Source organism: Scyliorhinus torazame, chromosome 4 (assembly GCF_047496885.1).
Source record: "Scyliorhinus torazame isolate Kashiwa2021f chromosome 4, sScyTor2.1, whole genome shotgun sequence".
Classification (NCBI taxonomy): domain Eukaryota; kingdom Metazoa; phylum Chordata; class Chondrichthyes; order Carcharhiniformes; family Scyliorhinidae; genus Scyliorhinus; species Scyliorhinus torazame.
Window position 1 is genome coordinate 140,783,400 of NC_092710.1, and position 15,951 is coordinate 140,799,350.

At 42.9% G+C, this 15,951-nt stretch overlaps 1 protein-coding gene across 2 annotated transcripts in view; it reads right to left on the bottom strand.

Moving 5' to 3' along the window:
- Nucleotides 1-2,291: 2,291 nt before the first annotated feature.
- The window catches only part of pxdn (peroxidasin), a 331,411-nt gene continuing 317,751 nt past the window's right edge, over nt 2,292-15,951 (bottom strand). For both annotated transcript variants that reach the window (XM_072498665.1, XM_072498666.1), the window contains 4 exons: nt 13,910-14,030; nt 9,713-9,851; nt 6,117-6,230; nt 2,292-4,492 (listed from right to left, as the gene is read on the bottom strand). In XM_072498665.1, coding sequence (XP_072354766.1) covers nt 4,367-4,492; nt 6,117-6,230; nt 9,713-9,851; nt 13,910-14,030 — 500 coding nt within the window. In that variant the 3' untranslated portion in view covers nt 2,292-4,366. The remainder of the gene's footprint in view (nt 4,493-6,116; nt 6,231-9,712; nt 9,852-13,909; nt 14,031-15,951) is intronic.

Below are 15,951 nucleotides of genomic sequence, written 5' to 3' on the forward strand. Positions count from 1 at the left end.
TAAATTGGCAAAAACAGATTGTTACTTGTCTGTGTGCTGACCTAAAGATTGTATAAAATCCAGGCTAATTGATGTTCAAATCCATTTCGCACTCACGCCTGCCAACCAAAATATCACGCACATCGGGATGTCTGCGAGATGAGGTCTCTCACAATTTTGCATACTTCTGGGCCAGATATGCATCTGAACTTTGGATATTAACCTTTTACAGGAAAACTAGTGGGAAAAATTTATGCTTATTTTGAGTTACAGATTTTGTCATCTGGATTGGGACGATGATTGGAGTGCTCTTTGACGAATTATGTACCTCTATAATCAATGCAAGAATCATGGGATTTTCTTCCATTCCTACACTGCATATTGGCTCCACCTAGCAATGACATAATCTCACTAAGCTGAAAACGAATTAACTCCCGAGGAAATCCCCTTAATCAAAACAAAGTTCCATGAGGCCAAGCTTTTTACGATGGTTAGTTGCACCTCTGGCTCTCAAAAGTTTTATCTTTCAACCCAAGTATCTTTTAAAACATGACTTCAGCAATCAAACTCTAACCCAGGCTTTTAACCCTTACTTCACCGAATACTTATACTACAATATATTTGAAATTCATACATTCAGCACTTTATTTACGGATTGTCTTGGACTGGCTGGTTGCCAAAGATATAGATTTCACAACCCATTAAAAATCTGCTCCTTACTAATACGGTTACAAAGTTTTATCCTACACCAGGACAAAATTGCAGATTCATGTAGCTCTTCCATCTTATTGCTATGTACACCAATCCTTAAAAGACACTCAGTCAATAAATCTACACCTTGACGAGTATGTTTCTTGCACAAATAGGAAATTATAATACGCTAGATCTAGAGAATGAAGTGGGTCAATTGGAGAATGCCAGTGTAGGATCATTTCAGGAATAGTCACCATAGTGCCGTAAAATTTATAATAGTTATCGGAAAGAAGCAATCTAGAATGAAAATGTTTAATCAGTGGAGCACTAAATTCAGAAAATTGAAGAGGAATCTGAACAAGATAAATTGGAAGATTAGCAAGGATAAATTCAATGAAGCAATGGGCATCCTTTAAAGTGTTGGTTTCCCCCCAATTAAGATATTTTCCAATAATGGGGGTAAACCAAAGCCAGAGCTTCCTGGATGACAAAGATTTTAGAGAGAGGGATGAAGCAGAAAAAGACACATGTCAGATATCAGCTTGATAATATCAGTGAGAATCAGATTTAATATTTAAAATAATGAGAAATGATAAAGGAAATAAGAGATGGAAAGAATAAAATTGGTGACTCGTATAAAGATCTTCTATAGGTATATTAACAGTAAAAAGATTGTCAGAGTGCGGCGAAGATTAGGAACCAAAATTGAGGCTTATTGGCGGATGCAGAAGGCAGCAGGCATTTTGCTGGTGGCAGAGCTGCCGCTTATCACATTGGGAGGTCACCAGCTGCATAGAGATAGCCATCCATCAGCTTCCTGGCAGGAGAGGGGTGGGGGGTGGGGGGGGGGGTGAGGCCGTCACATTCGAGGGATCCATCGCTCGAGGAAGGCAATAGCTGCCCTGATGCCACCTCCTGGAGGGGTTATCTTTTAGATTGCCGGACCTACCCGGGCAGTATTTTGTCTTCAACCTCCTGTGAGGGCACGTCCTCCTTGCAGCCTCCACAGTGGCTGACTCGCTCAGTGGCAGTATGGAAATTCAGCCCGCCATTTTTAAGAACTTGCACTAGGAAGATTGCTGCTGCAGTCCCACCATCCACATGCCCATATGGGCTCTGGAACTGCATTTGACCCCAAAATAAGGGCTTACACCTGCAGGTAAAATCCCAGCCAATCTTTCCTAGGACATTAAAAATGTTGAATTTCTTATTTGTTTCTGACATTATTCAGGTTTTTGAAACACAAATTTTGTTTCACACAAACATTATTACTTGATTCATGCATCACCTTTCTTTGAGAATGGGATTTTATCTACTCATTCGGGTGACTCAAATCAAATGAAATACTGAGTTGCAATCAGCAGGATATATTTAATGTGATATAGGAAATCCTTAACTTGCTCTTCTGGTGTATATAACCTTTCCGATCACCTTGATATAGTATTATACCACATTCCACACTGGTTATTTCACAAATGATGTTATCACGAATGACAACTGGATGAAACAGATTGCCAACAAACACCGCCTGAAAAAAGATTGGTAATTCCACTGGGACCTGTAAATGAACTATTCTGGTGCTAGGTGTAACCCAAGTGACACTAGGAAAATGATACTGCTTATGCCAGATAATGTGGTCTGTTTAATTTGGTTCGTACAAATGCATTACACAGTGCAAACATCTCTTTGGTAAATTTATTGCTTTATGCTATGTTCCTGTTCAGTCTCGTTAAAGCAATATGGCTATTAAGACACTCATTCTCAGAACAATGTGTACAATTTCAAAGACAACCATGGTCAGTATTAAAACTAAATCAGCACTGCTGTTACGAGAGAGAGAAAAAAATGCGAAACAAAGCAGTAGAGTAGCCGTATATTGTTCTGGCTGAACAATCCGTTTATCAGTGTCAGAGCCTGCAGAGAATCTTACAGCATGGAATGAGGCCATTTGGTCCAATGTGAATTTGCCTGCTTGCATGACAAAAATAAAACAGACATGCAAACAAAAATGAAACCCAAGTGACTTTTCTTTAAGAAGCAGTGCAAATACTTAAATATTTTTCAAAATACTACCTCGCTCCTTTATATCCACATAACCCCTGAAAAAATGGTCAGTAACTTGATCTTGAGTGTCGTAAAATTCAACTGCTTTTGTAAATAGTTGGCATCACATAAATCTTTGCCAAGGCGTTGTTTAAAAAAAAATCTTATATCACGTGAGGTTTGGTTGCTGCTATGGTGCATTGATTTTTCTCTATCCCAAATCTTTTGTGAATGTTAGAAACTTATACTTGTTAAGAGGTTGGTATATGACAAATATGGTTACTTTTTTTAAAGTCACATGAGAATGTTGCCTTAAAATCAAATAGCACCATAAATGGAAGGTTGAGGTATGATGATTTAAAAAAAATAGTTATTAGATGTCCTTCATTGATGGTTAAAAGTGACCAATTAACATCTGACTGAGTAAATAAATAAAAAAAAATCTTCCCAACAATAAAGAAACAATGGTTAGAAATGTTAAATGACAGTTAATACTGTTTCACTGGTTAGCATAGCTTTTCAATGGATAATCAGGGAGCAAGAAACCCCTTTTATGGACCTCCCCCTCCCTCTGCACCCCCACCATTTCTTATGTCTGTATACGGTAACAAATTACTACAATGTAAAAAAAGTTCTACTAGTACATAAAAAAAGTATTCCAAAAAAAATTTAAGAAGTGCAAAATGCCATAAATCCAAGGTGTAATGGTTAGAGCTGAAAATTCAGTAGCCAGGCCACACAGACAAAAAAAAAAACAGGTTTCTTTTTAAATGCTCTGATTGGGATTGACAAATAACTGGCAATCTTATTCATTGTGTGAGAACGCTGACATATCGTGCCAATTAGTGACAATGCACAGGCACTTTTTCAATGTGGTATGTACACCAATCTGCAAATTAGTAGGCATCTGTGTATCAAACGTCCAAACAAGTATGGATAACATCTTCACATTAGTAACTAGAACAGCCTGCCTACAAGTCTCAACACCTTGGGAGAGTGAAAGCCTTTAGGTTCATGGAACACAAAATACCTGGGGCTCTAGAACGGAGTGAAATATGCAAAACCATTCTTTTGATTTTTTTTTCCCCCCTCCTTGAAACACACACTCATTCAAAAGAAAAAAAAACAGCACATAAACATATATATGTTGAGCTAGACGAGCTCTCGAGATTGTTTTTGCCTTTCAACAAATAAAGTCGTTTGGAAATGTTAAGGTATGTTACCTCCTGCTATTTACTATAGTGTCATATACAAGAAATTACATGTAGCACCAATTTTCATTTTGGCATTTCTAACCTGAGAAGCTTCTTACCAGGAAACCATTGACAAGGATAAATTTAAATCACCCCGTCATAAAACACACGTCTTCCCTTTCAACACTTTTGCACTGTGGTTTTCTTTTGACAGTACACTCATACATGCACATAACATGTTTTAAACTGTGTTGCTGATTTAAAATCAGTGAACGTGAAGCATGCATTTGAGCATTTTCTTTTAACATTGCTTGGGATTTCTTCAAATTGATGTTTTCTTTGCAATTCTGACTTGAATACTCATGGGTAGTTTTGAAAGCACACTGACATCCAGACATTATGATTCACTGTACAATTGAAAGGGCAGCGCATTCCCCTCCAGTCCTGCAAGTGAGAGTTTAGGACCTCTCATCTTGTTTCAAGGTTTGTTCTGCACAGACTGGACAGCAAACTCCCTCCATCTTCACAGGATTAGCACAACTGGTTGGTGGACATGTTTCAACGAAGCAGGTAATCTGTCCTGTCTGAAATACAAAACAGAAAGCGATTTTGTTTCAAGTATGAATGAAGTCAAATCAAGTGCTGCGCCCAGCTATACAGAGAGGACTCTTAAGTGCAACTTAGCCTCTCACTGTTTTTAATTATCTGCTTTCTCACAGGAATTTGATGTCAATCAGACCATAATCTCTGGCTGACATCAATTATGGATTTTTTTGAACAAATGTTCACTTGTTCATCATGCTAATGTACGAACGAACTGTAGACTTTACTAAATGTGCTGGTAACTTATGTGAAAAGACATGTTACACAACTTTAAAACAAAAATAAACAGACCAAATCGGACAAATGAAAAATACACAAGCCTGGATTTTACAAAAAGGTGGTCAGGGTAGCTGCACTCACCATGGGCACAAGGGCATGCAATGCTCAACTTTATATTGAGAATTCCTCCCCCTAATTTGCACTGATTTTTGGCATGTAAAGCTTCCCCGAAGCACAAGGCCTGCTGCACATTTGGGCAGGAGGCATAAAATGAAAGTAGCATGGTAGCGGCACAGTAGCACAGTGGTTAGCACTGCTGCTTCACAGCGCCAGGGACCAGAGTTCGATTCCCATCCTTCATTAGAAAAGAAAATGAATTGAGTATTTTAAAATTTAAAAAAAAAATCCGGGGCGGGATTCTCCGCAATCGGCGTGATGTCCGCCGACCGCCGCCAAAAACGGCGCAAATCAGTCCGGCATCGCCCCGCTCCAAAGGTGCGGAATTCTCCGCATCTTGAGGGGCCGAGCCCTCACCTTGAGGGGCTAGGCCCGAGCCGGACTGATTTCCGCCCCGCCAGCTGGCGCGGAAATGACTTTGCCGGGCGGCGCATGCGCGGGAGCATCAGCGGCCGCTCACGGCATCCCCGCGCATGCGCAGTGGAGGGGGTCTCTTCCGCCACCGCCATAGTGAAGACCATGGCGAAGGCGTAAGGAAAACAGTGCCCCACGGCACAGGCCCGCCCGCGGATCGGTGGGCCCAGATCGCGGGCCAGGCCACCGTGGGGGCACTCCCCGGGGCCAGATCGGCCCGCGCCTCCCCCAGGACCCCGGAGCCCGCCCGCGCCGCCTTGTCCCGCCGTTCGAAAGGTGGTTCAATCCACGGTGACTTCAGCCCATCGCGGACCGGAGAATCGCCGAGGGTGGGCCCGCCGACCGGCGCGATTTCTGCCGACCACCACGATTCCCGCCCCCGCCGAATCTCCGGTGGCGGAGAATTCGGGACACGGCGGGGGCGGGATTCACGGCGGCCCTCGGCGATTCTCCGACCCGGTCTTTAAAAAGAGACTTGTATACAATTATCTGGATTTATGGCGAAATTTTGCTGAGCACCATTCCTGTGCTATGCTTTGAAGCTGGAGCATTGGGAGTTTACCTTGATTGGATATAGCCCCAGAAAAAAATGGCAGGTAATAAAGTTAAGGATACCGGGACCGGGATCGAACCTGGGTCCTCAGCGCTAACCACTGCGCCACCCCTTTAGAGACCTGAATGCAATTTCTATATAATTTCACCAAATGCAACTTTGTGATGAAATATTTTGTTCACTACCACAAATTCAACTGGTTTAAATGGTATTGTGGCTGCCATCAATATCTGCAGTCATACCTCGCATTTGCAGGTGGTGCAGGTGTCCTCCTTCCACTCTGCCTTGTCAGAGCGTTCCTGTGCCGTTCCATCAGTGCATCCAGATTTACTGAGTTGCCCTTCAAGTTTTTTAATCTGTGGGAAGATATGAAAAAGGCAATAAAGGATATGACTGAAAGTAAAATGATCACTATCTGCCACTAATCAGCTATAACCATAGACGCCAGGAAACAGGGACAACACAAAGGATGTTTTTTTTCTGCACCCTCCCCCGCCCTTGTTTCGTGGTGGCAGAGGTGGCTCTTCATTGGTCGGTGGCAAGATCTTCTGCTGCTGCCGCTGTCAACGGTGCCTCCCGTTGTATGCACCACTGGGAAACACGTGGTGGGGGTTCGCCGTCGGTGGCCAGGGAGATCCCGCTGGTGGGAATGGTCAGAAAATACTAGTGTAGCAAGGGAACACCATTGTGGCACTTTGTGCACATTAGCAGTGTGATACAACATTATGGGGTCGAAGAAAGAAAATTATTTATATTCTCTTGCATTCATCCACACTGTGATGGACACTAATTTCCCTTGTCCATAAAACTAGATATCAAAATCATTACTTTACTGGACAGCTTTGTTGCTAAACTCATTTTTCAATGTCTGCAGTGCTTTGCCAGTCAAGGTTCTGTTTAAAAACATGCACAAGTCGGTTGGCCACAAATAATGTCAATACTTTAGACCTAATATCACTGTTGGCCATCTTAATAGGCAAATGCTTAAAATGCTTATTGTAAAATGAGTTAACATCTTTTAAGGCATCAGACAGGAGGAATCTTAGATGGAATCAGTAAACATCAGGCCGCAGAAATTAGCTGCCGTAACATCTAGATCAAAGTATCAAAGCCTGTTTTTGATTTACTTGCTTAGAATGCATTTGCAGTATGGTGCCACAATGTTCAACCAGGAAAGAAAGACAATCGAGAAAGTCATCCTTATTATAATACATTCCACAGAATCTATACAGTGCAGAAAGAGGCCATTTGTTGTCATTCATCTCAAGAGGCTTGGAATATAAAAGCAGGGATGTACTTCTGAAGCTTTATAAAGCATTAGCTAGGCCCCATTTAGAATACTGTGAGCAATTTTGGGCCCCACACCTCAGGAAGGACATACTGGCACTGGAGCGGGTCCAGCGGAGATTCACATGGATGATCCCAGGAATGGTAGGCCTAACATACGATGAACGTCTGAGGATCCTGGGATTATATTCATTGGAGTTTAGGAGGTTGAGGGGAGATCTAATAGAAACTTACAAGATTATGAATGGCTTAGATAGGGTGGATGTAGGGAAGTTGTATCCATTAGCAGGGGAGACTAGGACCCGGGGGCACAGCCTTAGAATAAAAGGGAGTCACTTTAGAACAGAGATGAGGAAAAATTTCTTCAGCCAAAGAGTGGTGGGTATGTGGAATTCATTGCCACAGAGGGCGGTGGAGGCCGGGACGTTGAGTGTCTTTAAGACAGAAGTTGATAAATTCTTGATTTCTCGAGGAATTAAGGGCTATGGAGAGAGAGCGGGTAAATGGAGTTGAAATCAGCCATGATTGAATGGTGGAGTGGACTCGATGGGCCGAATGGCCTTACTTCCACTCCTATGTCTTATGGTCTTATTTGGCCCATCAAGTCTGCATCGATCCCCGAAAGGCCCACCCCACACCCTCATCTAACCTGTACATCTTTGGACACAATACGGCTACTTTAGCATGGCCAATCCACCTAACCTGCACATCCTTTGACTTCAGGAGGAAATCGGAGCACTCGGAGGAAACCCACGCAGACACGGGGAGAACTCCACATTGACAAATCATCTAAGGCCGCAATCGAACCAGAGTCCCTGGCTCTGCTAACCACTGTGCCACTGCGCTGCCCGTGTTAGGCTATTAAAGTGTATATTCATTCCTTTGGTTTATCTGCACTGATTGTAGGTCAGCTGAGGAATATTAAGATGGTCTTCGGACATTTATGGACTACAGGCACCAACTTTGGAACAGGAGCTATTTAAGAAGGGGGGGACGGGGGTGGTCGGTGGAGAACAAGTTTATTTATCTTCCTTTTCCTATTTACTTAGCCACTGACAAAATACAAATTTCTTTACCCGTCAGTCTGGCCTCAATAAAAGTCGAGATGGATTTGCAGGTACAGCATTAGTTATTTTATTTGGCTTGCAAGCCTGATTCATTTCACAGAGGCATAGGACACATCCAGTCTCCTACAAAGCTCCCGGAAAGCGAATGAACAAAGAGACAAAGGGATTTCTGCAAATCAATTCAAATGGTATCAGGTTTCACATACACGATTCCCATAGGTCATCCTATACCCCTCCTGACCTGGTCATACATTCTGATTGGCTCACTTCTCATCCCTTCCTCTGGCCCCCTTATTACCCAGCATCCTTTTCTCCTCCTTTGGTGGACACACCTCCTCCTTGCTTTGCCATGCGGTCTGAAATCCTTTGTCTGTGAACTCACCAGAATGAGACTGGCCTATCTCTACATTACAGTAACTAATATCTCTAAAGTAACTATTTTATATCACATTCGTCACCACAACTGGCACTGGAGTTATTAACTGGGCATTGGTCATCAGATTAGCATATCTGAGGAACCCAAAGTCTGTACTTGGTGGTCAACCGGAGTACTTGGAAGTTGTTCATTGGGGGATTAATTTCCAAATTGGCAATGTTATTTCATACTAAAAAAGCATGTGCAATGTGAACCAATTTCTCTCCTTAGTATATCCGCTCTCCGGGATCTCTGTTTCTTCAATCTTACCAACCGTGAGGGCAGTACGGTGGTGCAGTGGGTTAGCACTGCAGCCTCACGGCACCGAGGTCCCAGGTTCGATCCCGGCTCTGGGTCACTGTCCATGTGGAGTTTGTCACATTCGCCCCATGTTTGCGTGGGTTTCGCCCCCACAATCCAAAGATGTGCAGGCTAGGTGGATTGGCCACGCTAAATGAATGAAATGAAATGAAAATCGCTTATTGTCACAAGTAGGCTTCAAATGAAGTTACTGTGAAAAGCCCCTAGTCGCCACATTCCGGCGCCTGTTCGAGGAGGCTGGTACAGGAATTGAACCCGTGCTGCTAGCCTGCTTTAAAAGCCAGCTATTTAGCCCTGTGCTAAACCAGCCCATGGCTGGTTTTGCCCCTTAATTGGATAAAAAATGAATTGGGTACTCTAAATTTAAAAAAATAATTTTTTTACCAACTGTAAACAAGTAGGGCAGGATTCTTCGGCTGCACCCGCCCGCGGCTGTAAATTCCAGCCCGAGGTCAATGGTCCGTATCCTACCCATGGCGATCTTGCGGCAGGCAGAAGGATCCAGCCCTTAGTATATACTTTCTTTTTACTGTTTTTCACCTCCTCAAATATGCTACTACACATTTTTCTGCACAGAACTGTGTTTGCACTGGCTTCTCACTCCCTTAATCTTTTATAGCCTCCTACATTCTCCATCGTAATTTGCTCTGTCCTCCAATTTGGCTGATACAGTTACCTCTTATGTGTCAGTTATTGAAATGAAGGCTGAAGAAAACGCAAACCCATTTATCTCTAAATGTGTTCCCACCTGATTTTGAAGACCAGCGATTGTTTTCTGTATTTCAGTCATAAAGTCCTGGAAATCACTGATGACAGCATCATCCTTTTCAGCGGCAGATTTTAATGACATGGTTGCATTTTCATTGCGAAATACATTCATCAGAGAACTGCAAGGGCATTTTAAAATATATTCTATTAGTAACAATCGTATGCAAACAAAAGCACATTTTTCCTCACTAATTTTGCTATTTGCATCTGCTTAAAATTATATATTCACTACTGCATCGATCAATTTCATAGAATAGGATAAACGGGGATGAGTAAGGCCATTTGACCCGTATTAGTTTGTTCAACCAGAAAGACCTCAAGTTCCCCCCCACACTGCTGCATCGATTGGAAAATTAAAAAACATAATAAATCTGCATTTCATCCTTATACAGGCCCATGCTAACCTTCTCCATAATTGAAATTCCACTGTGTGTGTTGCAGCAGGTTCGACTTAAATCAAGGAAAGAAGCAACTGATTATTTCAAAGTTGTGGTCGTAAAGCCATGAGGAATCCACTGATCTACCATCGTTGACCAGGCGAAGGAAACTAAACAAACTTGCCAACGGCATCAAAATATTTAAATTCATGTCAGGGATACCAGATTGGAACCTTCGGCGGAAGTTTCCCTTGCAGCATGGCTTAGTTGGAGGCAGATTACAGGGTACAAACTCAATCCCCTTGACAATTTCTAAAGACATTTGTATGGCTCTCTTCTGGGCTGAACATAACACAAGAATTAAGTAAAAAGTTTTACAACACCAGGTTAAAGTCCAACAGGTTTGTTTCGATGTCACTAGCTTTCAGAGCGCTGCTCCTTCCTCAGGTGAATGAAGAGGTATGTTCCAGAAACACATATATAGCCAGATTCAAAGATGCCAAACAATGCTTGGAATGCGATCTTTGAATCTGGCTATATATGTGTTTCTGGAACATACCTCTTCATTCACCTGAGGAAGGAGCAGCGCTCCGAAAGCTAGTGACATCGAAACAAACCTGTTGGACTTTAACCTGGTGTTGTAAAACTTCTTACTGTGCTCACCCCAGTCCAACGCCGGCATCTCCACAACAAGAATTAAGAGCTGTTTGGCCTCTCAGGACAGTTCCACCGTTTGATAAGATCATGGTTAAGCTGATTGTGGCCTTCCGGACTGCGCCTCAGCCTAGTTGATTCCTAGCCTCGAAAATGACCCAACCTCCATTGTTTTCTGGGTAAGTGAATTCCACAGACCAATGACCATCTGAGAGGAAAGAAAACCTCCCTATCTTAGTCTTAACCCCTAATTTTTTAACTCTGACCATTAGTTCCAGACTCCCCTACAAGGGGAAACATCCTCTCAGTATTCATCCTGTCAAGTCCTCTCAGAATCTTGGATGTTTCAATCAGATCACTTCTCATTCTTCTAAACCCCTTCATCCCAAGAATCAGTTAAGTGAACCTTCTCTGAATTGTTTCAAATGCAATTATATATTTTCTTAAGTAAGGAGACCAAACTGTATGTAGTACGCTAGATGTAGTCTCACCAACACCCAATTGTGGCATAATTTCCATACTTCTATAATCTGTTCCTGCTTGCAATAAATTACAACATCCCATTTGCCTTCCTAACCACTTGCTGCCCTTCCCAGTTTTGGGAATCATGTACTAGGAACACCCAAATCCCTCTGTACCATAGAATTCCGCAGTTTCTCTACTTTTAAATATTGTATTGATTTTTCTATTCTTCCTCCCAAAGTGAACAAGTTCACATTTTCCCACATTACACTCCAACTGCCAAATTTTTGCCTACTCGAGAGTTCACAGACGAATTTATCAAGGCTACTCTCCTATCTTTGAGTCATCGACAAATTTAGCTCCCTTCATCCAAGTCCTTGACTAGTCCCTTTCATCTAAGTCATTGATTTAGATTATAAATAGTTTGATGGTCCAGCACTCCAATAGTAACAGCTTCTCAACCTGAAAAATATAGTTTTATTCCTACGGCTTCCCATCAGCTAACCAATCCCCTGTCCATGCGAGTATATTACCCAGTACACCATGAGCTCTTATTTTGTGAAGTAACTTGAAGTGGCACCTTATCAAATGCCTTCTGGAAATCCAAGTACACCACATCTACATATCCACCTTGCTTATTACCTTCTCAAAGAATTCTAATAAATTTGTCAAATAGAATCTTCCTTTCACCAAACAGTATTGGCTTTGTCTTATTATATTACAATTTTGTAAATGTTTTATTACGTCCTTAATAATGGATTATAGCATTTTCCCTGTGACAGACTTTGGGTTAAGTGTTCTTCTTTCTGTTTCTCTCCTTTCTTGTACAGAGGTGTTATATTCGTGGTTTCCCAATCTGCTGGGACTTTTCCAGGTTTGGGGAATTTTGGGAGATTTCACAGCCAATACATCTACTATCTCTGCAGCCACTTCCTTTAAGACCCTAGGATAAAAGCCATCTAGTCCATGGGACTTTTCACCCTTCAGTTTCAATAGTTTTCCCAGTAAATTTCCCAGTATCTTTTCCGTAGTGATTGTGATACACTTAGTGTCTTTTCTCTATTTCCTGTCTTTCGCTCATACGTTAATTTCTCCCGCATTATCTTTTGGCATTCTTTGCTAAAATTCCCAAATCATTTTCTCTCCTCACCATGAATCCTCCATCATGCTGTGTTGAATGAAGAGGTAAGCATCACAGTTGTTAAACCAACACACCCCTCTTACAACATGCTGCTTTATATGTACTTTCTCGCTCTATACCCCTACCTACTGCTGATCACCATGGGGCTACCCTTTTCTGAATTACCTCTACTCCAGACTCCTGCATGGTGGAGCCATCCCAGCAATACCATAGTAGCTTGCCCTCAATCACAGGGGATGACACAGACACTAAGGTCACAAATGCAATATGCAGCTCCAATGAATGAAAATGGATTCCACGACTTTCCAATACTTATCAGCTGCTATTTTGTAATGCATTGCCCAAAATGATAATATGAAACAATTCTCTTTAAAAGCTATTCCCCTTAAGGTTGGCTGATGCTTTTAGGCCAGTCGCCCAACTTCCTTCATGGCTACATCCACAGCATAGCACCAGGCCCAATCTAAGTTTCTACACTTTCAGGGGCGGGGGGTTCCGGCGTAATGGAGTGGTGGGAACCACTCCGGCGTCGGGCTGCCCCAAAGGTGCGGAGGGACCAAGCCCTCACCTTGAGGGGATAGGCCCGCGCCGGAGTGGTTTGCGCTCCACCGGCTGGAAGGAAAGGCCTTTGGCGCCACGCCAGCCGGGGCCGAAAGGTCTTTGCTGGGCGACGCGGATCGGCGCATGAGCGGGAGCGTCAGCGGCTGCTGACGTCATCCCCGCACATGCGCAGGGGAGGGGTCTCTTCCGCCTCTGCCATAGTGAAGACCATGGCGAAGGCGGAAGAAAAAGAGTGCCCCCACGGCACAGGCCCGCCCGTGGATCGGTGGGCCCCGATCGCAGGCCAGGCCAACGTGGGGGCACCCCCCGGGGCCAGATCGCCCCACACCCCCTCCAGGACCCCAGAGCCTGCCAGCGCCGCCTTGTCCCGCCGTTCAAAAGGTGGTTTAATCCATGCTGGCAGGACAGGCATTCCAGCAGCGGCACTTTGGCCCATTGTGAGCCAGAGAATCGGCGGTGGTGGGCCCGCCGACCGGCGAGGTGCGATTCCCGCCCCCGCCGACCGGTGCGGCGCGATTCCCGCCCCCGCCGAATCTCTGGTGGCGGAGACTTCGGGACACGGTGGGGTCGGGATTCACACCAGCCCCCAACGATTCTCCGACCCCACCCCAGGAGTCTCATAATTTTTAAAAAAGGTAAAGGTACAGATCACCAGCTGAAGGAGGATGGTCCTTTGCAATCCATATATGGATAGGCAACAAATGAGGAACAAACAGTATGCTACATTCAGAGAACATCCCCATCAAATTCATTGATAGTAATCTAAAAAAGGTAGATTATCTGGAGTGCTAAACTAGTTTGGAATTAGGAGCCAAACATTGTTAAGTTGAGGCTCTTAAAGTCCATTGCTGTTATTTTATTTATCGCTAACCTTCGTTAAGATATTTGAAATGCTTTGCAATTGATTCTCAATTTCTGCCAACCTCCCCATATGCAAATGAACAAATTATGAAACAGAACTCAGTTGGCAACTGAAATGAACCTGGAGCGTGTCAGGCTTTTCAATTTTCTTAAAGGTGACTCATCCCGGAAGCTGTACTCAGGCGAACGTCTGCCACGGAAGTGGTGTGACAGTGCGTTGAATTGCCCTCTGCTTCTGCAGTCTGGAGAATACAGTAAAATATTTTGTTAAAATACTAGGTTAATAAAAAATGTGCTTATAATAATAGTCATTTAATGCTGCGCCAGATTCTTTATTCATAATCCTTTATCAATCATTTGATTTGCAAGTGGGATTGTTAAAATCGCTAATTCCCAGTTAAGTATATTCATAGTCCATTTTGAAAAAGAATACAGCTTACTTAAAATAAGTGTTAACTTTAAGTGTTTACCTCTCCTTTCAAGTCAGCCAGCTTCTATAGAATAAAATGCTGTTGCCTGCTGTTCTGGCTCTCAATCTTAAATTGTAAGTCCTTCAATTCATAAAACAGACATGCAAACAAACATACACTTTGGCCTCAAAAGTAACAACATGGTCATAGTTTGATAGAATTACTTCATGATAGCTCATTTATCATTTGCCTTCAACATATTAGAAAGCAATATTCAAAGTCTCTCTTTACCACACAATCTTGACTTTTATATCTTTCCAGTTCAAATATTCCTATATGTTAAATCAGTACAACACAAGGCTAATCATTTGGACAAATGAAAATAAATCTATAGGTTAAAACAGTGACCACACAATTCAGGGGTGATAATCAAGTCTGGGGTGCCATGGCGGCACAGTGGTTAGCACTGCTGCCTCATAGCTCCAGGGTCCCAGGTTCAATTCTAGCCTTGGGTGACTGTGTGGAGTTTACATTTTCCCCCGTGGCTACGTGGGTTTCCTCAGGTTTCCTCCCAAAGTCCAAAGATGTGCAGGTTAGGTGGATTGGCCATGCTACATTGCCCCTTAGCATCCAAAAGATTAGGTTGGGTTATGGGAATAGGGTGGAGGCGTGGGCTTAAGTAGGGTGCTCTTTCCAAGGCCCGGTGCAGACTCGGTGGGCCAAATGGCCTTCTTCTGCACTGTAAATTCTTGTCTTTTGTCCAGAAAAGATATTCAAACTTTCTTTACCAAGGTTTCTGCGCTGCCTTGGCTCCAAGACTTAGAGGCAAAACTGAGCCTCCAGGCTGCTAGCTGGAAACTGGCTTGTCTGCTCTTCTCAAAGTTCCTTAAATCTAGACATTAGCATGCCATTTATCTCCCAGTCGCCTAGGTAAGCGGTTTCGACTATAATGCTATTCACATCTGATTCTATCTAAATGTCTTTGAATATCATTACTGGGGTAGACACATCTCATCCAGCCTTTTGTAGGCTGGCTACTGCTGTTGTTGAGCAAATTTCTACCTGTTGCTGGGCCTATGGCATCCTATTACGTTTTGTTAAATTTGTGTTATTGCTGTTGCTCGGCAAATCCATGACAGTGATACAAATCAAAGTAATCTGACCAGGAAATTTATAGACATGTTCCTTCATCTACCAGTCACCTTCAAAGCGAATCAGAAGTATGGGTAGCCTGAATATTTCTGATTTAAAAGGAGCCTAAACAGTGCCATTCTGAGACATAACCTTAAAAGTGGTTTGCTCATTACTGCGCAAAATACAACAGTGCAAAATTATTTAAAGTTACCTCACTGTTCTACATTTTCACTAGAAAAAGACTCCTTTACTTTTAGTTACCTTTTTCTGTCCTTTTTAATACGAATGGTTTTTCAGCAAGTTATTTGGTCACTTGGCAAAGCATCTTAAATTTTAATGATTTTTAAAGAAATGTTGGGATCAACATATGCCTGCAGTTCAACAATGAATGTCCTTCTTGAACAACATTTCTTGCAGCTGAATGCATGATGATTCCAGTTAGATTCCAGCTAAACCTGAGTCAGATTTTGAAGACAACAAAAGATCAGGGGTCTTCTGGCATCTCCTTCATGAGAAGTATGAAGTTTTCTACAGTCAACTGCAAAATTGGACTCAACCGGAAGTGGGGCTGACCTGGTTGCCAAATGGTTTTACAAATAGGACACTAGGGAGTACACAA